This window comes from Aedes albopictus, chromosome 2, assembly GCF_035046485.1.
Source record: "Aedes albopictus strain Foshan chromosome 2, AalbF5, whole genome shotgun sequence".
Classification (NCBI taxonomy): domain Eukaryota; kingdom Metazoa; phylum Arthropoda; class Insecta; order Diptera; family Culicidae; genus Aedes; species Aedes albopictus.
Window position 1 is genome coordinate 148,789,940 of NC_085137.1, and position 27,331 is coordinate 148,817,270.

At 42.1% G+C, this 27,331-nt stretch overlaps 2 protein-coding genes across 2 annotated transcripts in view; one reads left to right on the plus strand and one right to left on the minus strand.

Annotated features, from left to right (window-relative positions):
* Positions 1 to 389: 389 nt before the first annotated feature.
* LOC109428782 (U6 snRNA-associated Sm-like protein LSm7) lies at positions 390 to 1,330 on the minus strand. Its single transcript, XM_062855091.1, has 2 exons — positions 1,206 to 1,330; positions 390 to 1,147 (listed from the first exon to the last, which is right to left on the minus strand). The coding sequence occupies exons 1-2, from the start codon at positions 1,218 to 1,220 to the stop codon at positions 764 to 766; spliced, it is 399 nt and encodes a 132-aa protein (XP_062711075.1). The 5' UTR covers positions 1,221 to 1,330; the 3' UTR covers positions 390 to 763.
* Positions 1,331 to 19,936: 18,606 nt separating this feature from the next.
* The window catches only part of LOC109421007 (serine/threonine-protein kinase grp), a 114,549-nt gene continuing 107,154 nt past the window's right edge, over positions 19,937 to 27,331 (plus strand). Inside the window, exon 1 of the mRNA XM_029859298.2 lies at positions 19,937 to 20,336. The gene's annotated coding sequence lies outside the window, so the exon portion shown is untranslated. The remainder of the gene's footprint in view (positions 20,337 to 27,331) is intronic.

Sequence of the window (27,331 nt, forward strand, 5' to 3'; positions counted from 1 at the left end):
TAAAGAAATCTCTGAAGGAGTTACTGGAGAAATCCCTCAATTTCTCCAGAAGAAATCCTCCACGGAATTTCAAGAGAAATTCCTCAAAGAATTCCAGTTGAAATATCTTTAATTTCCTAGAAAAAATCCTGGACGAACCCCCGAAGAAACTACTGGATGAATTATTAAAGAACTGGTTGGAAGAATTTCTGATTGAACTCCAGGTGAAAGCCCTGACCTGGAGGAATCCGAGAAGAAAATCAAGGAGGGATCTCAGCAACTATAGGAAGGTCACAGTCTTATGTGCGATAATTTGTGCTCATTTTTCCCCTCCGTGCTACAGACTAGACAGTAAGAAGAATCTCGCATTTGTTTTGGCTTTCTTTTGAACATACAAATCCGAAGAAAGATTGAAATAGCTCTTAAGTTTATTGTTTCGTTAAATTTATTTGTTGCAATATTTAAATTATAGACTGTACGGTTAATTCGTTTGTAAGGCTTATTTTTAGGTGCCAAACAGAAGAACAGAAAATGCAGATGGAAAGCAGTAGAAGTCGTTTAAGTTCTGTTATAAATTACTGAAAAAAAAACTATGGAAAGTGGTTGGAATCAATCAAGAAGTGTTAATGGAAATTGTACAAATTTGAGTGAACTGAACTGAGTTTACTGTGAATCATCTTTAAAGTTTCGTAAACTTTTGAACGCAAAATAAATTGACGGAAAACAGATGATTCTGATCCATTTCTTCCCGAGAAATCCCCAAAAATAACTCCAACCACCAACCTCAGCCTTCCTGCGTGATGAACGGGTTCTGAATGGACTCCATGCCCTCCTGTGGGCAGATCAACACCACCGATGTCCCCCGACAAACCACCAGCCCCAGATGCCTTGTGTCCTCCGCCAACTTGTAGTCATCCGGATCACGCAGGAACTCCACCGTATTATCCAGCACCAGGTTGAGCAACGGGTCGTAACCCTTCAGAACACCGGCCGCCTCTCGACCACCGGAGAATTTAACCCTGATGGTCTTTTCCAGGTATTTGCTCAGATCCAGAATCGATTCCTTCCGGCGCTTTTCCTTGTTATCGCCACCACCGCCACCTCCTCCACCGCCGCCGCCACCACCGCCTCCGCCACCACCAGCGCCTCCTGGACCGCTTGGACCAGACTGAAAGCGATACAGAATTATTTGGGATGTTCTTTACAATCGGGAAAATATCACCTACCTTTTTATCTGCCATTATTTATTGTAAATTATTCAAATATTTCAAAAATATCACGCTGAGGAAAACGACGAGCAAAACGTTTTATGCAAAGTTTTTGTTTACAAACATGCGCGCCCGCGGCACACTATAGACACTATAGATTCCATAGACTCGCGGAGACATGGTTGAGCAATACGATTTTAGTGTGTTTTGACGTGAATTTAGAGTGTACCGAGCGAATATGACGTCACGCAATCCATTGTCGTTATTGAAATTGTGACGTCATGCTCGTTTGGCTACACGAACTGACAGTTCGTTTGGCTACAGTTGTCTTCGCCTCCGCGAGTCTATAGTGGTAATCACGTTCAAATGTATGCGTACCTTTTTTGTAGATGTAGTTGTGAAACTGCGAGGAAAATATTTGCACTCTTGCCCCGGACGTTAGTTTTATCATTATTTACCCGTTTTACCCAATTCGATTGGGTAATATTTGCATATGCAATTTGAATAGCCTTTCAATCGGCGTGCACTTTTGTGTGAGGAAAAATTTGCGCTAGTGTTCGTGTGTTGAAATGTCACTTATCTCTATGGAATCTATAGTGTCTATACGGCACACCGGTTTGACAACCGGCAAAAAGTACTAAATTGTACTAAAGCCGTCAACCGAACAGTGTTTCTCCACTTGTTTCTCAATTGGGTCACATCTGAGACGAGACTCGCGAAGAGAAAAAAAAGCAACGTCAAGTGTAGCTCAACCTTGAGCTCAACTGAGCTGTCAGTTATAGCCCGTTTGATTACGTTACCTAAAACGAGAAAAGTATTGCTACCCGAGATAAATTCTGAAGCAAAAATTCTTTCCGAGCAGCATTTTCTTCTCCCGTACTGTCAAAAATAAATTGAAAACAAAATATCAGAGAAAATAGGTAGAGAAGCGAAGAGTGAACAGCCGCCAGAACGGCAACACTTTTTCTGTTTTGATTTCCTCGCTCGGATGCTGGCAACTGCAGCAAAGCAGATTAATCCACCCATCGAAGGTAGTGCCTATCTCGCATACCGCATTTGAAAACTATTTATACTGTTGTTTTATTAACTAGGCATTATCCAAGGGGCTAGTCGCTTGGAACATTGTGCCAAGAGGTGCCAAGCACACCGTCTTATACGCTGTGTGGCACACCGAGGCACTCTGAGGCACAATTTTGACACTTGAGTTTGGGTGAAAAAACTAGGCAACCATGTGCATTTGACCTGCAAAATGAAAACAAACAGTTGGTTGTCTTGGTAGTTGCCAAGCAAAATCTGAATCATCAAGCAGTGGCACTTCGGGGCACACTGAGGCACAATTCAATACCCGTTGGCACACTGAAAATAATTGGCACAAGTAAAGATGTGCTCAGCGACTCCCCCTTGGCATTATCAAACTGATGTTCCAAAATGGAACAATTTTCATTAATTCAAGGAATCAATGTTATTTATACTGTTATCCATGATATTTAAAAACTTTGGTAAAAATATGTTTCAAATGATTGCAATACTTATCTTCACTTATGCGGTAATCGTCAAGGTTTGTTGATTTTGCTCGATAGGATACCAGTTTGACGGTTCGATAAGGTATTTTTGGCTTCACACTCTTCGCTTCTCTACCTATTTTCTCTGCAAAATATTACAATAAATAATTACTTTGCTTGGCGATTGTTGGCGATGCAAAATTTCACCTCAACATGATTTTGTGCGTGAATGGGACTCAGTCACACTGCATGTGAGATAATGCGGTCACGTACGTGTTTGAACCACCAGCCCAAAATATAATGTCAACACAGATAGGAAGAAGAAAAATATAACAAACTGGAGAAAAAGAAGACCGTCTTCGCGAGTCTCGTCTCAGGGTCACAACTCACATTAGGCCTCGCATTAGGCCATCCCAAGTAACAATTTCAATTCCTTTTAGATTTGATTATTTTTATGGAAGCTTTATCACAGCATGACCAATTCATGGAACATTTATAGTTGTTTTTATCAAGAGAAAACAATCTTCGTTCGTTTGCGGTTTTTAAGTTGTCTTCAAGTTAGTTTTGAAATTCGCGCATAAAACAACTGAATTTACAAGAGCATTAAATCTTATAATAAGTTTTAAGGCGTATTTGAAGTTATTTTCAACACATAACATCAACATATTTTATCGAAAGTTTATGCTTCGTTTATTCAAGTTCATTTCATCTGGCTAATCCTCCTTTAAAAACTTCTTGAAGCCTTTTATTCTTGAGCTAGAGCCATTACTCTGGAACAAGAACTATGCGAAATAATGATATGACAATGAACTATTTTTCAATCCAAATAATGAATGTAACAAATTGGTTGAAAAACCGCGTTCTCATGCAAATATAAACACATAAACATGTTTGCTCACTGATAATTTAGTCATTCTTGTGCTAAAAAGTAATCATGTCAACGAAATAATGATTTTACGGCCAATCAAAAATGCGAGTAGCTGGATGCTGTCGTCCTGCCTTCAACCAGTTTCTCACACAGGCCATAGCTATGCGAATCGAAAATGAAATGGGTACTTACTGTGACTCTGCTCAAGCTCATGCCATATAGTGTAATTGTAGTAAGTTGCACTTCAATATTAATAGCAAAAATACAGGGAAACAAAATAGAATTGACACATCTTGACGCGAAACACCACGAAATGTACAGAGACAACTTTCTAGCATCGAAAACGTAAACAAACAATTGTCAAAGGCTGTTACTCTTGTATAAAACTAATAAGTTTCATTTAAGACGAACAAATCTGCCTTAAGATCATAACTAGTAAAAACAATCTTCAATAAAGGCTGTAGCGTTCATGCAAGGTGACTTGGTTCCGTCATTGTTTTGAGGGGGTTTGGATTAAAGGTAATAATAATTGATGGCGGCTGCATGCGTTTTGTTCGCTTGGAACGGCAGCCATGCTTAGAAAGAATTGAAAAAGTGGCGTAGCCTTTTGTCCCGCATAGAAAAATACCACTTGACATAAAGTCCAAACAGTAAATTTCTCCTAGCTGAAAAGGTTATTTTTTCTCAAACAACTGCTTTATTGTTGAACAGTATGAAACTTGGAGCTGTTGACTATAAACGATGGTTTGATCAAACCATGTCAGACAGTGACACTATATTGTAGTCTCCAAACATTGTTCAACTGTATGGCGACGAAAACTCGTTTAATATTGTAGCAATGTAAGATCACCTCATATCAAACTGTTAGCCTTCACAGTTGCGCAACACACCTACACCACTGCATTTTACTATAAATCACATTAGTTCAACACTTTGGTAAATAGTTACACGCTTTTGTATTCGTGAGCATAAGCTTCCAGCTTGTTTCTATTGCATTTTCGCGAAACACATCAAAAGGTTCCATCTATGGTACGCAAAGCAAGCATCATCGCACTTTTAACTCAGATAAAATTAAAAATTCAGTGCATTAGAATGATTTAATGCATTTTCAGATTTTTCTGCATTTTTGCATCGAAAATCTTCATAGCAGCTCCACACTTTGATAACAGTGTAAAATTTTGCGTGTTTATGAGTATCACATTTCCAAAATCTAATTAGACCCATTTTGAATGTTACTCGAGTTCCGCGAGTTTCGGTTGTTCGAAAGCTGCACAAAATCCAAGGCAGAATCAACAATTTGGTGGATTACCACAAACAACACCGTGAAAAGTTGGCCGAATACGCTTCTGGAGAGGCTTCTTTCACTGCGGCCGCAGTGCAGACCGGATATAAACAACATTCGAGCCCAGGTCCAGCCAAGGGCAGGAATAGATGGACCCATGGAGCTTACTAATACCCGATTCCATTGCCTATATGGCTATTATTTTCTCGGCCTTACAAGAGCACAGTTGGCGATAATTTACCGAAAAAGCAAACCCACTGTGAACAACTGGATTTCCGCATACGAAGAAAATGGACTTGTGACTTCCAAGCAGCGGCAGCAGATACACCGTAAATTCTCCGCTGAACGCACAATAGCCGGATCCACCGGAGGAAAAACTAAAGTGAGTTTTAGTCGCCGTGGGTGCTACCGGGCCCAGGATGGAACACGTCGAAATCTTTCTAAAAAAAAGGATCTTGGAGATATAAATTGGAGGCGAGATTGGAGGAGAATATTTATTGAATAAAAAAAAAATCTTTGGTGAACGCGTAACCGCCTTTTTATTTTTAAACGGTTTAAATCTTGGTTTAAATGCAGTTGAACCACATGCCATAAGCTTAAAATACAATGGAAAACCATAAATCAATAACAACACATACATTGTTCGTTTTCTTCTAGATTTATTGTTAAACTGTTCTTTAATTATTTGCTATGCAGTGGATTGTCTCAAAAACTGGATAGTATATTGACCGTATCCTTTACTGTATTGCGAAAATTTTGTTCGAGAAAACGAGCGATTTTTTAAGGTAACCTATCTTAACCGCCTATTCCACATACTGTAATTTGGCGGATTACCATTTGTCAAACTGGCAAATCTGTACATGGAATGGTTATCATACTTGATGACGTAGCAACCCGGAAGTCAGAAGCAATCGTTAAACCAATCACAGCAATCCTGCTTCTTTGACTTTTACTTATTCTTGTCATTCTCAAACCAACTATTCAATAAACCACACGTTGTTAATACAAGCTCTGCGTTTATAAAAGGTTATGGGCACCTCTACGAGAGAAGCTGTGTGTGGTATTCCACAATTCGACGGTGGTGCAGGTTTCCAGCACTGGAGCTTCCGAGTCAAAATGTTTTTGGACTCCGTGGGCGTTTTGAACACGATTACGGAGGATGTACCCGAAGCACCGGCTGAGAAGATCAAGTTTGAGGATCAAGATCGGAAGGCGAAGTCGTTCATCGTCAGTTTCTTGGCAAATGAATGTCTGGCGATTGTCTGTGAGAAGCGTACGGCCAAGGAAATGTGGAAAGCGCTCGAGAACACTTTTGCGAAGCGGTCGATCAGCACTCAAAACCTGGTGAGGAAGCAACTGAATCGTTTGAAGCTCAAGGACGGTGATTCCGTGAGGGCGCATCTCCTGGTGTTTGAAGACCTGATCCGGCAATTGAAGACTGCAGGCGCAAGAATCGAGGAAGCCGACCTGGTCATTCTGCTTTTCCAAACCCTTCCGGATACGTTTGACCCCTTGGTGACAGCACTTGAAAACATCCCTGAGGAAGAGCTGAGTTTGGAGGTCGTGAAGCAACGCTTATTGGCGGAGGAGCTCAAGCGAACCGAACGTCACGAAGTCTCGGCCGATGTCAAGTTGGCAGCGTTTTCTGGAGAAAAGAATCGGAAGCCAACGAAGTTTCAAGGCAAGTGTCACAAGTGCGGTAAGCGAGGGCATCTGAAGAAAGATTGTCGACAGAAAGGCGGTGAAGCTAATTCAGCGGATCAACGGAAGGCGGTCAGTTTCGTAGCGAGTCGCAAGACGGAGAAACCACGAACCGGTAAGCTGGTGTTTAAGCTCGATTCGGGTTCAAGCGACCACCTGGTGAATGATGCTGCTGTATTCTCGGAAAGCCGCCGACTCAAGCAACCAATCGAAATTCAAGTCGCAAAAGACGGAGAAACGTTGGTGTCCAAGTTTGTGGGAACTATCGCTGGAAGCAGTAACAAGAACACCCCGCTGATCATGAAGGATGTACTCTTTGTTCCTGAGTTACGAGACAACCTGATGTCAGTGAAGAAACTGGTGAAGGCGGGCGTTGTGGTCATCTTCTGCGGTTCCGTAGCGGTTCTCAAAAAGGACAACGAGGTCATTGCTACTGCGAATTTGAGAGGAAATCTTTACGAGATCGAGGTGGACATCCCAGTACCTTCGGCGAATATGTGTCAAACTGAAACGACCGATTTGTGGCACCGCAGGCTCGGACACTTGAGTCAACAAGGAATGAAATCGATTGTGAGTAACAACCTTGCAGATGGTGTTGATTTTTGTAGAATATCCAAAAGACGTCGTATTTCAGTTGGGTCCAAATAACAAGTGATCTTTATTTATTTCTCCATTCTTGTCATCTCCATTCGCAGCCTACTACATCTCTCCTTAACTTTAATTGAAATTTTAACAATGTTTGTAATGTCTGATTCTGTTAAACCTTGTTCCTGAATATTATAATGTGTAAGTGAATACATTTGCTCATTTATAAACAGTGTATAATAAATGCTATGACTTGAACTTGTGTACCTTGACTTGACATATAAACAAATATAAACTTAACGTGATTGTATAACTTAGAATCAAAATAACAGATCATCTACAGCTGCTTCGTATACATTTTCCAATCGTGGGGGAAGCGTCATTATAAGTAATTGCCCGATAATTAGCTGCATCCCTCAGGTTGAAATGGCGAACACGCATATCTAGTTGAGATAAAAATGTATATTAGAAAAGTTATTTTCAAAATCAAATTCAAGTCAATACTCAACCTTCTATTTCTTTACCTTTCCTCCTTTGATCATTAGATTGAATATCTTTTCTTACCTCAAATGATACTTCATACCACTCTGGGCCTCTCTTTAGAATGAAGTATCCGAACTTAAAATTTGGTATCTATAACTCCGATTGCTGATTAGACCTAAAATAGTCATAGGATAAAATATTAAGAATTTGATATTATTACGTGCTCTTCTCGGTCCTTGCCTTGTATCAAGAGATAAGATGAAGTTGATCAAATAACTACCTTGGTCTTAGATAAGACAGCCAAATGGACTGAGACGGATCTCCTACATCTGGTCTTTTCTGTTGTAAACTGAAACTGTGTTTCGTTTGCATTTCCTTTATCATAGATGGACTGAAGTTACACTTCCTACATCTCATGATAGACTGAACTGCCAAATGGACTGAGACGGATCTCCTACATTTGGTTTTGCACATCCCTTTATCATAGATGGACTGAAGTCACACTTCCTACATCTCATGATAGACTGGACTGCCAAATGGACTGAGACGGATCTCCTACATTTGGTCTTTTTATTGCAGACTGAAACTCTAGGTTTCCTTTGCACATCCCTTTATCATAGATGGACTGAAGTCACACTTCCTACATCTCATGATAGACTGGACTGCCAAATGGACTGAGACGGATCTCCTACATTTGGTCTTTTTATTGCAGACTGAAACTCTAAGTTTCCTTTGCACATCCCTTTATCATAGATGGACTGAAGTCACACTTCCTACATCTCATGATAGACTGGACTGCCAAATGGACTGAGACGGATCTCCTACATTTGGTCTTTTTATTGCAGACTGAAACTCTAGGTTTCCTTTGCACATCCCTTTATCATAGATGGACTGAAGTCACACTTCCTACATCTCATGATAGACTGGACTGCCAAATGGACTAAGACGAATCTCCTACATTTGGTCTTTTTGTTGCAGACTGAAACTCTACGTTTCCTTTGCGGTTCCCTTTATCATAGATGGACTGAAGTCACACTTCCTACATCTCATGATAGACTGGACTGCCAAATGGACTGAGACGAATCTCCTACATTTGGTCTTTATATTGCAGACTGAAACTTTATGTTTCCTCCGCATTTCCCTGTACCATTCAATAATATGGACTGAAGCTTAGAACGCTTTCTACATCTTTTGGCGGCCGGTATATAATGCCAAATATACCAAGATTGTTATTCTTCATTTGGTCCTAATTGGTGCCTTCATGACACCCTACGCAATAATGAGCTAGGATGTGAAATCCCCTTCATTCTATTTTTCTGAGCTACAAGTAGACAAGTCTTCTATATCTGAATATAGAAACGGACTGTGACATTTCAACGTTATGTTTGCTGAATCAATTTCCAACCATCGCACAACACCATGACTATGACTAAATTTATTATAGCAATACACATAATGCGACATAAGTTTGTTCCAATTTGAACAGAATATGATTATGACTCTACGCCGTGCCTTTAAGTGTTTTAAACATTGCATTGCGATATTCGGAGGGTAACATCAATTTGATAAACACTTTTCAAATTGTTTCATCACAGTTGAACAACCAACATAAAACAGTTTTGATATTGTTTCAAGGTAATTGATTATTCATGAGTTAAACCATACCTGGTTTGCTAAAGACAAACATTTTCGAGATTATGTCATTATCCATGCAATTTGAGACAAAGAATAATTACCGTGCTTTCTATGTAATTTGTTTTACGCCTCTTCAATCAGACAATTCTCTCCACTAGTTCTGGCCGTATAAACTGGTAATTTTGGTCTGTTGAAGACCAAGGTCTGCTAAAATCTCCTCAATGCACTAGGACTGTGGACCCCTTCACTCTTTTTAAGGATCTTCGAAAAGATAGGTTAAACTAAACTTCAGTATGGTTAAAGTAACGGCCTTCAACATTTTTTTTATATGTTCGATGTGCTTCCGGTCTAATAAACTGATACCCTCCTTTTTTTTGAGTACTCTGGTATAGGACTAAATAGATACCTTCAAAACATTTGCGAACTAATTTGGCCATATTTAAATTAAGACCACGTTTCATTGTGCGAACTTAGGTGCGGACAAATAGTTGTCATTATTCAATATTAAACTTTAGGCAGTCGCGCGGTTGGCCACCCCCACCAGACTTGAGTATACAGAAAGAGGATACTAAAACTTATTGCAACAATTATTGCGGCGTTTTTATCTATTCATTCAATGTGATATTAAACGTATTGTAAACTGTTTATCTCTCAATTAGATTTTTCAGAAAATTTGGTGAAAATGTGTTTTTACCACTGCTACTTATTGTTACAATACCAAATGGTTCTGCCAAATAATTGATAGAATTTATTGAGAGTATCCGATTTAGCACATTTAGTGTTTGGATTCAAAATGTATCTCATAAAAATATAAAAATGGACTTCAAAGTATCTTTGCTTTGCTACTCAAAAATAACAAACCATAAGTCTGTAAAGGAACCGCAAACTTTTTTTTCCGGGGTGAAAAAAACTCAATAAGTTTGATTCCTTAATACTTGATGTCTTTAGTGATCATATCCCAATTTAAAATCCGTTTATCAAATTGTCGGAAAATTTTATCATATTCAAACTGATAGCAAAGGATTACTTTATTTCATTAAAAATAATAGTTTGTCGAGAGTTAAATTGTGTTAACTTATTTTTATTTCAACTCGATTATTAAGCCTTTATACTGAAATCATATAAACTGTTAAAAATATCAGGACCAGAAGTATCAGAATAGTACTTGAACACTGCCACAGCTATTAACTGAGAGCTTCCTTTGTCAATGACCATTTTGCATCTTTATCGTGCGTCTGGCAAGACAATTCTTTATGCCTAAAGAAAATCATAGATATTTCCACTGCCAAAAGTTCCCGGGCCGACCGGAACCCGTCACCCTCAGTTGTGGCTATATGAAACTAAACATGGAACCTGAATCCAAAGTGTCAAGCGAACCATGCTGCAAAACTGATTGTCTTGATGCCACAACGTTTTGTGTTGCGTTACCGCAAAAGATCAATCAAATAAAACTGTAGTGTAACTGCTGCCAATTATCAGCATAACATATCTAAGTAATAAAAGAAAACACCTTGATCCTTACATCATTTCAAGTTAATTCGGTTTAGAACGATTGTACCACTGCTTAAAGTGTTGACAAATGTAGATAAAACTAAAATTTGAGCCTTGCAATGTGAATAAATCATCCAATCACAGCATGCGTGTGTCTTCAAAGGCACTGACAAGCGAAAACCATCGTTTTCCTATGCACTTTTTCCCGATTAATGGACAGCTCTTTACTGTAGAATTACTTTTAAAATCCTAAAATAATTTCACCTTTCAGTAAAACGGAAAATCACTTACCCGTCATTCAAAAGAAACACAAATGATTTAATTGCTCGTCTTGGTTACCTTCATCTGCTTTTCTTTCGAGGGTCCGGATCATCCCTCCTAGCCAGTTTACCTCGCGCGTTCGTTCTGTCTTTATTCAATCTCACCAGTTCTGCAGTGGTCGTCCCCATTCAGGCGTTTCTCTTGGATTAGTGTTGTTCCTCGTTCAAATCAATCCCGTTCATCCTCGTTGCCAATGTAGAATATCCAAAAGACGTCGTATTTCAGTTGGGTCCAAATAACAAGTGATCTTTATTTATTTCTCCATTCTTGTCATCTCCATTCGCAGCCTACTACAATTTTAAGGCGGACAAGCTGGAGTTTTGTGACGCGTGCGTAAAGGGGAAACAATGCCGTGAACCTTTCAACGGAACCCGTCCTGTATCATCGAGGCCATTGGAAAGAATCCATTCAGATGTTTGTGGACCAATCGAACCGACGGCGTGGGATGGATCAAAGTACTTTGTCTCCTTCATAGACGACCATACCCACTTTGCTATGCTGTTCCTGATGAAAAGGAAGTCGGAGGTGTTTGCCCGCTTTCGCGAATACGAGGCGCTGGTGACAGCAAAATTCAATCTGAAGATTTCGAAGCTAACGATTGATCAAGGCCGTGAGTATCTTTCTAACATCCAGAAGCAATTCTATTCGCAGAAAGGCATTCAGATCGAGCCAACGGTTGCTTATACGCCACAGCAAAATGGCGTCGCGGAAAGGTTCAACCGAACCATTGTTGAGAAGGTCCGCACTATGCTGATTGATTCGCATGTTCCGAAAGCGTTGTGGTCAGAAGCTGTACTTACTGCCGTGTACCTGGTGAACCGAAGTCCTACCGTTGCCCTATCGAGAAGTTTAACCCCGGCGGAGTGCTGGTACAACGAGAAGCCAAACTTGGAGAAACTCCGTGTATTCGGATGCAAGGCGTTTTCTTGGATTCCCGGACAGCGAAGGAGGAAACTGGATGCCAAAAGTTGTGAAATGGTCATGGTTGGATATGCCCCGAACGGTTATCGTCTATGGGAAAGAACAACGAGGAGAATTTCAATCGCTCGTGATGTCAAGTTTCAAGAAACATGTTACCCCTTTGAACAAAACCGTGAGCAAGATGAAAATGGTCCACTAGTCGTTATACCTTATAGTCACGCGGAGGAAGTCACTCAGGATCTACACGAACCGTTAATCGAAGGACGCCAAGGACCTGATACCGATACCGAAACTGAAGAGCCGTTGATTGAAGCTCGTAATGATGAAATCCTCACTGATGACGAAGACGTTTCCGATGTGGACGATACTGGGGCGCTCCCTTCGCATTCAGAACAACTCGAGTCCGAAGGACAACCGACGTTGAGGCGCAGCGAACGGGAGCGCAAGCTCCCCGGTAAGTTGTTGAATTTTTTCACTGGTTACAGAGCAACTTCTGTTGGCTCGTATTCTTCAGATGTACCCAAGTGCTTCAGCGACATCGAGAGGCGGAGCGATCGTGATAACTGGCTGGAGGCAATCGATGATGAGCTACGGTCCATGAAGGCAAATAACGTGTGGAAGATGACGTCCTGTCCACGCGGCGTGAAGCCCCTAAAGTCCAAGTGGGTATTTCGAGTGAAGGAAGACGAGAATGGCCAGGCTGTACGTTACAAGGCTCGACTGGTAGCGAAGGGCTTCCTACAACGTCAAGGTGTGGATTTTGAAGAAACGTATGCACCAGTTGCCAAGCTATCAACCATCCGGACTGTGTTGGCGGTAGGCGTCCACAAGCGATTCTATTTTCACCAATTGGACGTCAAAACTGCGTTTTTACATGGAGAACTCAAGGAGGAAATCTACATCGAAGTTCCTGAAGGCGTCCAGGCTCCTCCGAACATGGCATGCAAGCTCCTCAAGTCATTGTACGGGCTGAAGCAGTCACCGCGCTGCTGGAACGAGAAATTCAACAGCCAAATGGTCAAGCTGGGTTTCCACCGATCTCGTCACGATTACTGTTTGTACATCAGAAGCGATGAAGAAGATGAGCTATACGTTGTCCTGTATGTCGACGATTTACTAATCGCGGGGAGGAAATTGAAGTCCATCATTCGTTTGAAGCAGCAACTTTCAACCGTTTTCTGTATGACCGACTGCGGGGAGGCACGCCACTTCCTTGGGATGAAAATTGCATACAATCGTGAAGCTGGAACTCTTCAACTCTCGCAGCAGGCGCATGTGGCAAGGATCGTGCAGAATTTCGGATTGGCTGAATGTAATCCGGCGAAGTCACCCATGGAGAAAGGACTGCAACTACAACGAGATGGAACACCTACAAGACAACCGTACAGGGAGCTGCTAGGCAGCCTAATGTACATCATGCTGTGTGTCCGACCGGACATATGCTTTCCAGTCGGGTACCTAGGTCGGTATCAACAAAACCCAATGGAATCGCACTGGCAATGTTTAAAGAGAGTCGTCCGATACCTGAAGGGAAGCGCCAACGCCGTATTGGAGTTTCGACGACAAGACACCGAGCCGCTAATTGGATTTGCTGATGCTGACTGGGCTGCTGATAATGAAGACCGGAAATCGGTAACCGGATATGTATTCAAAGTTTTTGGATCAACGGTTTCATGGTGCAGCAAGAAACAAACTACGGTATCAGGTATCAGAAGGCCGGCTCCAGAGGCACGTTATCCTCCATTTGGGACATTTGTGCCATCGCCAAAATAACAGCCTATTTCATCATCTACCTGAGGGAAAAGGAAGGAAAAAGGATTTGGATGGGGATAGGGACAGGTAGGGAAATAGGAAAAATACCCTGGAAGAGGGTACTAACGCACAAGCGTACCACAATGGGTTCAAACAGCGCCCTGAAAAGGGCACTGTAATAACGCATAAAGCGAAAGAGAGCCTATAGCTCTTTACCACAGCGGGTTAAGAACAACAGAATATCCTGAAGATTCAGGTTTCTGAAGTCAGTTTCACTTAATAAGTGTTTACCGAATACTCGGAAACGCAGTTGCGCGAAAACTGGACAGTTACATATCAAATGATACGAAGTTCCATAATCGGATTCACAGCTATCACAGGCAAATGAATCAGCTTGCTGAATATTCGCCATGTGATAGCTGAGTCGGCAGTGGCCAGTCAATGCTTTGACCAGCATGCTGCAATTCTGCTTAGACAGATTAGTTAGATACTTCGCCACCCGTAGAGATGGCTCAGCACTATACAATTTGGTTTGACGACATGACTCCAAACTATTCCAATATTGTCTGTGTTGAGTGACAGCCCAGGTGTGAATCTGAAGCTTAATCCAACACTTCGATATCGGAATAGCTGGCTCAGGGCCAATGAAGTCATGTGATGCTCCAGAGCGAGCTAACTCATCAGCCAATTCATTTCCAGCGATGGAAGAATGACCGGGTACCCATAGGAGGTGAACAGCGTTTGCTGAATTCAGCTCCTCGATTTGAGTTCGACAAGCGATAACTATCTTCGACCTGGAGTTGGCCGAAGCAAGTGCTTTAATAGCAGCCTGGCTATCTGAACAGAAGTATATTACTTTGCCCATTACGTGCTGCTGAAGTGCTGATTGCACTCCGCACATAAGAGCAAAGATTTCGGCCTGAAAAACGGTACAGTGTCTACCAAGTGAATAAGACTGATACAGCCTTAGCTCACGAGAATAAACACCAGCACCTGCTCGACCTTCGAGAAGGGAGCCATCAGTGTAACATACGATGCCGTCTGAAATACTTCTTTCCAGATAACCAGATGTCCACTCTTCCCGGGAAGGGAATTTCGTGGAAAATGTCCTATATGGAAAATTACAAGCAATTGTAAAATCACTTGGAGCAAGGACAATTTTGTCCCAATTCACCAAAAGTGGAAACAACGAGGTGTGTGTTGAACTGCGGTTCACAGGAGTTTCGTCTAGTAGACCGAGTACCCGTAACCGGTAAGTGCAAGAAAGGGCTTCTTGTTTGAGATGAATGTGTAGTGGGGCAACGTCAAAGAGAACTTCTAGCGCTGCCGTAGGAGTTGAAGAGAACGCTCCAGACATCGCCATTAAGCACATCCTTTGGAGATGGCCTAATTTTGATTGGACCGTTCTCACTTCACCCTTTTGCCACCACACAAGACATCCATAAGCCAATATTGGCCGAACCACAGTTGTGAAGATCCATTTGATATACTTGGGTTTTAGACCCCAAGTTGTACCAAAAGTACGCCGGCATTGACCGAAGGCCATACAAGCTTTCTTGATTCTGAACTCAATGTGAGGTGTCCAGGAAGGCTTGGAATCAAGAATGACTCCAACGTACTTTACCTGTTCAGTCACATCGATTTCAGAATCAAAGAGACGCAAAGGTCGAACGCCATTACGGTTTCGCCTTTCCGTGAAAAGAACAATAGATGTTTTACTCGGATTAACCGAAAGGCCATATTGGCGACACCAACCCTCAACTACCTGAAGGGCGTTTTGCATCAGGTCGAAAAGGGTGCTGATGCACATACCAACTAACAATGTTAGGTAGTCGTCGGCAAAACCATAAGTAGGAAAACCGCTATTATTGAGTTGCCTCAATAGCGTATCTGCTACGAGATTCCACAAAAGCGGTGATAAGACTCCCCCTTGGGGGCATCCACAAACACTCAATTTCCTAATCCCTGCTAGACGCAATGTCGAGAAGAGATATCGGTTTTTGAGCATTTGGTGAATCCAATTGGAAATCATTGGAGATATACCATGACTCCGTGCGGCTTCCAATATGGCATCGAAAGGCACGTTGTCAAAGGCACCCTCGATATCTAAGAAAACACCCAAACAAGATTGCTTTTGAGCGAATGCTTTCTCGATATCGTAAACAACCTTGTGTAAAAGAGTCACAGTGGACTTACCAGATTGGTAGGCATGTTGGTTCACATGAAGAGGCACGTTGGCCAGATGAACATCACGGATATGATGATCCACAATGCGTTCTAAGCATTTCAGAAGAAAAGAGGTCAAACTGATAGGTCTGAAACTCTTTGCTTCTTCATACGACGCACGACCCACTTTCGGAATAAACTTTACAGTAATATCCCTCCAGGATTTGGGAATATACCCTGTAGCAAAACTGCAAACAAGTAGTTTTTTCAAAACATGTTTGAAATAATCAAATCCCTTCTGAAGCAAAATAGGATAGATCCCATCTGCCCCAGGAGATTTGAAAGGAGCAAAGCTATTAAGAGCCCACTCAATCGATTCTATAGTTACAATACTCCGAGCCGAAGCTAAAGAATCATAACTACAAGAAAAGACATCAGGATCATCCGAAGATGTAATATCCACACATCCAGGGAAGTGTGTGCTGAATAAGCATTCCAGAACTTCCTCATCAGAGGAAGTCAGATCGCCATTTGGCAAACGAAGTTCGTTCACCCGGAAATCCTTAGATTTCGCAAGGATTTTGTTTAACCGACTGACTTCACTCAAGCTGGAAACATTTGTACAAAGGTTTTTCCAGCCGGATCGTTCAGCAGACCGGAGAGCTTTCCTGTAGGCCTTGCGAGCCGACCTGAAAGCCTCCGAACCAGCCGAACGTCGTCTGTTCCAACTCTTTCTACATTGTTTCCTGAGTTTCGCCAGATCAGAGTTCCACCAAGGGGTTCCTCTTGTGATCTTCACAGACCGTAGAGGGCATGCTTCTTCAAAAGCTTCCATAATGAAGGTCGTTGTAGTATCAACGGCATCATCTAAATCACTTGGAGTGTCAATGGATGGTGAATATCCATGAAATTTGGCTGCAACCAAATCAGTATAAAGATCCCAGTTTGTTGACCGAGGATTCCTGAAACGCAATGTTTGCGAATTAACATTTAAATGTTCAAAAAAGATATAGCGATGGTCAGATAAAGATTCTTCATCTGACACATGCCAATTGGTCAGCTCGTGACTAATTCTGCTAGAGCAAAGCGTTATATCTAACACTTCCTCTCTAGCAGATACCATGAAGGTTGGGCGGTTGCCTATGTTAAGTAATGCAAGATCTGTACTACTTAAGTACTCCATCAAACTGGAGCCTCTCAAGTTAATGTCTGAGCTGCCCCAGATGATATGGTGAGCATTAGCATCACTGCCAACAATTAGCGGAAGGCCTTTTGAAGTGCAGTATGCGATGACTTGTTTGAAAGCATCCGTAGGGGATGGTTCATCATGTGGTAAATACACAGAACAATAGACGTGTTTCCTGTTGAGGTTTCCAACAGATACATCAATTGTGATAGCACATACATCTCTGGTGGTTAGTTCAGAGATGAGTGTAGCAACTATTGCGGATGGAACACCTACAAGACAACCGTACAGGGAGCTGCTAGGCAGCCTAATGTACATCATGCTGTGTGTCCGACCGGACATATGCTTTCCAGTCGGGTACCTAGGTCGGTATCAACAAAACCCAATGGAATCGCACTGGCAATGTTTAAAGAGAGTCGTCCGATACCTGAAGGGAAGCGCCAACGCCGTATTGGAGTTTCGACGACAAGACACCGAGCCGCTAATTGGATTTGCTGATGCTGACTGGGCTGCTGATAATGAAGACCGGAAATCGGTAACCGGATATGTATTCAAAGTTTTTGGATCAACGGTTTCATGGTGCAGCAAGAAACAAACTACGGTGGCCATATCTTCAAGTGAATCGGAATACGTCACCTTGAGTGCAGCCACTGCAGAGGCACTTTGGTTGGCCGGAGTTCTTGAAGACATGAAGATTAAAGATTCGAAGACACCAGTCACCATTTTTGAGGACAATAGAGGCTGCATCGGCATGGCCAACAATTTGGAAACGAAACGAAGCAAACACATAGATGTCAAACACCATTTCATCAGGGATCATATTGCTGCAGGGCGAATCCAAGTGAAGGCTGTCGGTACTCAAGAACAATTAGCTGACGTTTTCACCAAGTCCCTGGACCCTGGACGGCTCAACGAGATGCGAAGGAATCTAGGGCTCAACGATTGAGAGGGGGTGATGACGTAGCAACCCGGAAGTCAGAAGCAATCGTTAAACCAATCACAGCAATCCTGCTTCTTTGACTTTTACTTATTCTTGTCATTCTCAAACCAACTATTCAATAAACCACACGTTGTTAATACAAGCTCTGCGTTTATAAAAATACTGTTATCTCGGATAGTCTGTGAAATAGGTCAATGTCAATTTGTAATAGTCATCTACAGTATAATAAACATTGCATTTACAGTTAGCGATTATGCGGGATGCACCACCCAAAAAGTGTAACCGACGCTTAAAATTTCTAGCAGCGAAACGAACCAATGTATGCTGAAACTGGTGGGAACAGTGGTGTGACAAAAAAATTCTGCAGGGGGTCGAATACGGTGCAAAAAAAGCAATATTGTCGGCGAAGCACTAAGTTAGAATTCGGTGGTTGGACTTCCGAACCGTACTTTTCTTCCGAAGTAGTCAATTGTCAAACTACTTGTCACTTTTGTCACTGTCATCTGTGCTCTTAATAAATAAAAAAGGCAACACATTGGTTCTCCAAAGCGCTGATCGTAATTTCTCAGTAATTAGTGTCTGAGTTTGTGGGATTTTATGTGATTCTTATTTCGTAACGCATGAAAATGGATAAATAGAAATCTTCAACCACCTACAGCAGCATCCTTGGCAGCATCATTATAATGCTCCGTAATCATCATCCAGTGTGCGGTGTGCGACAACGGTAGGTGAATCCAATACGGTTTGTGTGGGCACAACTTTCTAAGGATTTTGAAGCACAATCTGGCTATTCGGGAAATCCCTAATGAGAATTGACTATATATCGCTTCAGCAAATATCTGAAAGATGGGCAAAAGAAATAAACGTACAAGAAGTCTCGCGAAGCGCTGCTCTATTTGGTAGAACCGGTAGAACATTAAAATCTTCAACAATCTCGGAAAAAGTCGATGGAGCGAGTGCTGGAAAATGTAAATAAACCCTAGTTGCACCAGCGTTTTAAGGTTATCTGATTAGAGAGACACATGAATTGCATAACTAGACTTTTTTCTTATAACTGTGCAAAATCGCGTCGAAAATGCAGTGAAATGTTTTATAACATTACTACTTTTAGGAAAATGATTATTCAATATACTCAAAAGATTATTTGATGCTTTTATTTATATTTACAAAACATGATTTATTTCAAAATTTTTCGTCATGACCACCCGGTAGTGACATATTCTCAATTTAGTTGAAAACTTGGTTGAAAATCGGAGTTTTCGACTAGCGAACTTAATGGATTTTTCTCCAAATCCGTGCGTCGGACCTAACTTCGGAAGTGGTGCGCTGTATAGTAAACCTGGTCCGCTATACAGCGCACTACTTCCGAAGTTAGGTCCGACGTACGGATTTGGAGAAAAATCCAACTTCGCTAGTCGAAAATTCCGGGTTTCAGCTGCACGGAGAATACTATGAACTTCGGAAGAAGGCAGACGTGTCGTTCACCGAAGCTGATTTTCTAGTTTTTTTTTCCGAACAGACAATATTATGCGTTGCGCGAAAATTTGTACGCGCAAGCGCCCATACACCTCCGCCTGTAAGAAAAATCATTTTGATGTTTTCGGCGCAGTATTCCTTGGCCAATTCGCGCACTTATTGTAGAAGACACCATAACGATTAAACTTACCAGCGGAGGTCTATTAGCCATTTTGCACCTTTTTCGCTCTCTATTTTCTTACAACGGGTATATATTTAATAGTGAGTGCAGTTTCTGAAGACGAGATTTTTTTTCGGTAACTGAAACTGTTTCTCCGTGTGGGCAGAAAGCATGCAGCCCATGATGCAGCAGGATGCAGCCATTTTTGTACTAAAACGCAAACGTCAACCAACTGCGCGTCGCGACGCCGAACCGAAACGACAACGAGCCGAACGGACAAAAGCCGGCAAAATTTCATTTCGTCGTCAGAGCCAGTCAAGTTCCGAAGTGATTGCGCTAGCTGCTGAGCGTGCAAGTGCGTGTTTTACCAAAGAAAAGTACAAACTTTTTCTAGTTTTTAAGTGCTTGTTAATCAATCTTAAGTTGAAAGTGAATTTCGGCTGTGAACTCGTTAGAATAGAAACGCGTGCAAAAGTGCCGGAAAATTGTGAAAGTGGGCGTTGCTTGAAGGACAAAACACGTTCCAAAATCCGCACAAGCAACAAAACTTCGGCAACAGGAAGACGAAGAAGAGACACTGACTTGGAAGCTTGAAGCAGAACAAGGAGATAATCCGGAATCTTAACGTAGCGCAGAAGAAGCAGAAGAGAAGCAACAGTATAATAATCCGTCCGAAGAAGGTGAGAAAGAAGCGAAAAAAAATCCACCGAGAAAAAGGCTCTGCTTTGTGATGTTGCGCTGTTGGTTGCTGCTGATGGCTCTCTCGCTGGCTGGATGATATCCATCCATCCATTCGGTCGCTCCGTTGATCCGCTGGAATTGCGTTGGTGTTGGTGGAATAGCGCGGTGAGATCGTAGGGAAAGCTGGGGCAAAAGTAGTCGGTATATGCTTGGATTGCATATTATTGGATTAATCAGACCCTATTCTATTGACTAACCGCCAGTCGGGGTAACTTTGGTTCAAAAATCAAGAAAGATGTTTCGCTCAAAATAGTGATTATCAAAAAGTGGATCTCTGGGGTAGAAAAAAGTCACTTTTTGTTGATATTCCATTAAGAAAAAGTGATGTGAATTTTATGAATAGGTGTACTGCACAATACCTTTGTATCAAAAAGCCCAGTAGAAAGCAGTTGAACCCCGAACATGTTATGAATTGCTGTTTTGTAGATGTGTTGAGCAGTTGTTTTGAAAAGTGATTTGATCTTTCTTGGTTTTGTATGCTTTTTTGCATGAATAACTTATTAATTCGAGTTGTAGTATAAATAATTCATTTAGGGGGTGAATTTGGGCCATATGAAAGCAAAGTTTTAATTCAGCTTGCATAGATCTAATCCTTGCAATATTTGAATTTTCTCTAATTTAACAATAATTGTTAAATTTAGCGTAACGCAAGAGTGGGTAGGGGAGGTCTCTGCGTTACACTCATCATTCATCACTTGAACTCGAAAGTATACAGGACAGGAGACGCTAGGATAAGTTGACTTACAGCCTTACAGATTAGGTTATGTTAACATCTTTATCATTTTTATTTTGGACACAAAAATCAGCTGATTGAACTTTTTTGTTTGAACGGGTTAAATGCTTAATATATATCAGGTATCCCATAGAGCTTAGGATTGGCTAACTCGTGTTCAACTGCTGTTGACACAAAACCCTCCTCCACTTCAGTCATCCAAGATCTCTTTCGAATATTTGCTACTACCACCAAGATCTGTGCTAGTGGCGGCTCCATGCTTACGCCAGGCACTTCAAAGCACACCACCATCCCGCATAGAAAAATACTATTCTTGGTATCGTGCATATTATACGATGTTTATTGGTAGAATGATAACTATATAAGTAATCATCGTGCTATGACAAAATTATTAGGGTTGAAAAAATACAATCATTCGCGACTTTTCATGAATCATAAAACTTATGATAATGATGCATTGAATCATACATGAATAATTTTGAAAAATAATATCCCCCATGAAGTTAAGAACAAAACTATGCTTTCGGCTGTTTTTTTTTTTCACGGTATTCAGAAGTCAATAGCAGAAATGGAGCGTCATCACCTTGGCTTGCATTGCTACGCCCTAATCCGGCACTTTTTGACAAAAAAAACACACACACACGCACACTAAATGCTGAAACGCGTTTGATACTACGTAGTACCATAACTTTCACGCTGCCGTTACCATCGGAAAGGCCGAATGTAACAAAAGGCCGAAGGCAACGAAAGGCCGAATGTCACGAAAGGCCGAAGGTAACGAAAGGCCGAATGTAACGAAAGGCCGAAAGCAACGGAAGGCCGAATTACAAAAGTAGTCATTCTATTACTTAACCCTTTCCTTTCCGTTATGTACTTTTACCAATTGTATCTGTAACAATCTATAAACAGATAAATATTGTTCAAATTTATTTCATTTTACTCAAATCTGTTTGGAAATTGTCTGCACTGTTGTCTACAAAGGTGACATAGTAATATTTAATAAAACAGAACATGGCATAATATGCTTATAACGGCAGCAAATAATGATATAAAGGGCAAATAACTGACCGAACAACTACGTTTGCTATATATCGGAGAAACGCTTGCTGTCCGCACTCGCTGACGCTCGTCGGACTTAAAAAAAGATAACAACTTCTGTTCGCATTATACCTAGCAAACTATTGGAACTACTGTTTTCCTTGAATTCGAAACGATGCAAATCCGGTGCCTCGGATATCGGATACTTCGGCGGCCTTCTGCCGCCTCAGTTCCTCAATCCTCCATGCGGCTACTCCGCATGATTCACATTTGTGTGCATTTTTCGTTGGAGTGGGACTACTAAAAAATATCCAATTTGAGGTTATAAAATACTTAAGCAACCCTATACATTCTTTTAATAGATAGAGCATTTAACTAAACGGAAACCGAGTTAATATGCGTCTTTCATGATTCGGCCTTTCGTTACTTTCGGCCTTTTGTTACATTCGGCCTTTCGTTGCCTTCGGCCTTTCGTGACATTCGGCCTTTCGTTGCCTTCGGCCTTTTGTTACATTCGGCCTTTCATTACCTTCGGCCTTTCGTGATTCGGCCTTTTGTGCTTTCGGCCTTATGTGGTAGTTACACTGGTTTCGGCCTTTTGTGATTCGGCCTTTCGTGGTTCGGCCTTTCTTGATTCGGCTTTCTGTGTTAATCCCCTTCGGTCTATCATTGAAACATCGAATATGATTACTGCAATCACTGATATGATTCTTGGTATCATCGATTTATAATCCAGTTTATGATAGCATGAATCATCTGAAAATGATGTCCTGTATAATAGTCATATAATACCGGTTTATTCGGGCAGACCCTCCTACTCGCTGGCGCCTCAAAGGGCAGACGCGCTACAGGGGCGCTGCCCCACTTGTGCGCCAGCAGTAATGTATAGGCAAACGACTTAAGCGCCATCCATTTTAAGAGCTAATTACTTCGGCAGGTGAGTTGTTACACACTCCTTAGGCACGGTACACAAATTACGTAACGCTCAAATCGGCAATTTCAGACTCCCCCCCTCTCCCTTGTAACGATTTTTGTATAAAAACCAAAAATATTTTGTATGGATCGTAACGCTAAGCTGGACTCCCCCCCCCCCCCTTTAGCGTTACGTAATTTGTGTACGATGCCTTAGCGGATGACAACTTCCAAGTCCACCGTCCTGCTGTCTGTAGCAATCAACACCTTTCATGGTATCTATGATGCGTCGTTTATTTAGGCGCCGTAACATTACACAGCGTTACAAAAATTAGCTTTTGGTCTGTCTCAAGAGCAAACTTATGTGTCTCTGACAGATTTTGGGCCGCTGAATCCGAATCCGGGCTCAGATTTGCTCCAACACGTCACAATTTTGAGCTATACCTCAATTTATAGGGCAAAATATGCGATTTTGGACTTTTTTGGCTGCAAGTTATTTAGCATGGAAATATTTTTTTTAAGCAATCAAAAGGTTAATTGGTCAATTAACATCTAAATTAACGACTCATGCAAAATATTTCGTTTTACCAAATCGAATTTGATAGTTTTAGGCGATTTATGTTAGGTACGATATTTCCCATACAAGTCACCCTCCAAAAGTTGCATGCAAGTTTACATACTGACAGAAAATGCTTAAATCTATCCAATTTGATTAGGTAAAACGAAATATGTGCATGAGTCGTTAATTTAGATGTTGACCAATTAAACTTTTGATCGCTTAAAAAAATATTTCCATGCTTAATGGCTTGCAGTCAAAAAAAGCCCAAAATCGCATATTTTGCCCTATAAATTGAGGTATAGCTTAAAATTGTGACGTGTTGGAGCAAATCCAAGCCCGGATTCGGATTTCAGCGGCCCAAAAATCCTTCGGAGACACATAAGTTTTGCTCTTGAGACAAAAAAATGTTGCGCAGTGTTACGTTTGGTTCATCCCGCAGCACCAGTTCTGCTTACCAAAACTTGGCCCACTATAAGCACACAGATATCTTCTACGCCGTGGCACGCCCTGATAGGGGACGGCCCGGCGTTTACCAACGTTTGCAACAGCTTCATGCAAGAATGCTATGGTACGTACCCAATTATAGTTTGAGAATAGGTTAAGATCATTTCGAACCTAAGGCCTCTAATCATTCGCTTTACCAGATAAGAATAGGATTCGAAACGTTGCGTGCTCCAGCTATCCTGAGGGAAACTTCGGAGGGAACCAGCTACTAGATGGTTCGATTGGTCTTTCGCGCCTATGCCCAATTCTGACAACGAGGGCCAGCAGCTTTCATTTCCAACCAAGCAAACCGAATACTTAACTCCGTAGCCAACATCGTACTCCCTCCGGTGTGCAAGCGCCAACGAAATGGGGTTCTAAGCTGGCAAGCAAAAGAACCTCGTATAGATGCATACTAGTATGGGACAAATATCAAATCCTCGCTCCAGTCAACTTTTTAGATCCCATTTAGGTCCCATATGAACTGTACAAAATTTCAGCGCAATCGATGAAACTATAATTTAGCGCAAGCGGTTCAAAGTTTTCATTGGATTTACTATGGGAAAAGTTACACTTTCAGATAAAAAATCCCAGAGGTCGTCCCTTGTCTCCTTAATTCAAATCGATCAATGTTTCTTGTAGAAAAATCAATTATGAAATTTTCCTTCGAAGACCGCAAAACAATTGGATGCTTGTGGAAAAAGTTATTGATTTATTACCGATTAGTGATCCAATGAACGGCTTTTTGTTTTGTTTTATTAGCAGCACTGTAGCTGCTGCCTTGGCTGCTGCTGTTTCTGGGGGTGGTGATGCCTCCCGCCACCCCATGCAACAGCGGCAGCAGCAGTGCTGCTGATAAAACAAAATAAAAAGCCGTTCGTTGGATCACTAATCGGTAATAAATCAATAACTTTTTCCACAAGCATCCAATTGTTTTGCAGTTTTCGAAGGAAAGTTTCATAATTGATTTTTCAACAAGAAACATTGATCGATTTGAATTAAGGAGACAAGGGACGACCTCTGGGATTTTTTATCTGAAAGTGTAACTTTTCCCATAGTAAATCCTATGAAAACTTTGAACCGCTTGCGCTAAATTATAGTTTCATCGATTGCGCTGAAATTTTGTACAGTTCATATGGGACCTAAATGGGATCTAAAAAGTCGACTGGAGTGAGGATTTATTTTTTCCATACAAGCGTGTACCATACTAATGCATACATAAAGAACAACTTCAACCGGGAATGTCTTCCAGAAATAGTCCAGGCGCACTTTAGAGAATTGACCCCAACAGTACGAAGGTGGGACTCGGAATCTGCTCATCCTCCTACCAAGAAGCTCGCAGTATCCCCGAAATCTGCTCTGTGTTTTCAGCGGAAGCAGCGGCAATCTTTCTAGCTGCATCTCGACTTTGCGAGGCTCCGCTGTTGATTGTAACGGACTCGGCCAGCGCAGTATCAGCACTTCAAGGAACTTGTAACGCCCATCCTTGGATCCAGGCTACACAGAAACTGGTCTCCAAAGGTGAGCCCATAACCTTCATGTGGATTCCAGGTCATAAAGGGATTCCAGGTAATGAAGAAGCAGACCGGTTAGCCGATGTGGGCCGTAACGGCCGCTTATTTACACGGAGCACCCCTGCTGCGGACGTAAAGCTGTGGCTGAACCGGAAGGCGAAAGAAGCATGGTCCATCGAATGGCACCATGATAGAGAAAGCTTCACGCGGAAAGTAAAAAACCACACCGATAGCTGGAAGGACCTGCCGAACAGGCGAGACCAACGCATACTCTCAAGAGTTAGAACCGGTCACACCCGAGTCTCGCACAATTTTGAAGGCGGCGGTAGCGGCTTCCGAAAGCAGTGCGACATCTGCAGAGTTCACAATTCTGTGGAACACTTTATCTGTAACTGCCCATCCTACGAACACTTGAGACAACAATATGGAGTCACCAGTATCAGAACAGCTCTACAGAATGAACGGGACAGTGAAACGGTCCTTCTAACTTTCCTTAGGGAAGCGGGCCTGTACAGTGCGATCTAAAAGGAGCCCGAACTCCTCTAACTCGTACGGAAGGACAACGATTCACACGGATAATGGCTCGAAACCCAGCGAAGCATTATTGTATTGGAAACAAGTTTTGAAGAAAAATGTTAAAATATCAACAGCATAGTGGCGAACTCGCCTCGGGCGCCTAGTGCGAGAGACAAGTGCCCTGCGGCTGTGCCGTCGCCGGCCAACCACAGGTTAATGTCTCCGCTCGGATAATCGAGTTCAACGGGCTTGAGCCTTAGGCAGTTTCACGTACTTTTTGACTCTCTAATATTCAGAGTGCTTTTCAACTTTCCCTCACGGTACTTGTTCGCTATCGGTCTCGTGGTGATATTTAGCCTTAGAAGGAGTTTACCTCCCACTTTGTGCTGCACTATCAAGCAACACGACTCCTTGGAAAGATCTTCTACCATCGGTGCGCCGCTCTACGGGCCTATCACCCTCTCTGGGAGAAAAAGCCACATTCTAGTTGAACTTGAACCAGCGACCGGTTACGGCAGATAACGAACTCTCCAGTACACGTAACCGGGCAGATACACCAGTGCATCGCCCCTGCGTGCTGAGCTCTTCCCGTTTCGCTCGCAGCTACTCAGGGAATCCTTTTTAGTTTCTTTTCCTCCCCTTATTAATATGCTTAAATTTAGGGGGTAGTCATACATTATTTGAGGCCTACTGATATATACTTGCGACTAGGCTGGGCTGATGTGATGGAGCACACTGAGAGTTCAGGTGACTTTTCCCCCCTGCTGTGTGTGGTTCGTCGTTGTGGGTATGTTGTGTGTCGTCGGAAAAAGCCCAGCCGGGCGCGCCTAATTCCACGACACCACCGCACAACACACACGGAGGTACTAAGCGCTGACACTGAGACTCTGGTTGGGATGTACTCATCAACCACGACGACGACTGGCACGCCGGTCACCGTCGCGTCTGACTATCTTGAATGTTGCGCACCGAAGGCGGGAAAACATCACTATGCATACGTGCGCGCACCCCCGAGAGGGAGGCACACGTATAGTTGAATGTATAAATATAGGCACTCAAAAATGTGTACATCGTACTGGAGGTAAAAAAAAAACCAAACACCGTATGTAACACACGTAAACAAAAAAGAGATTTTCACATGAGGCGCTTGTTTCACTCACCTTTGGGGATGATTTGTGA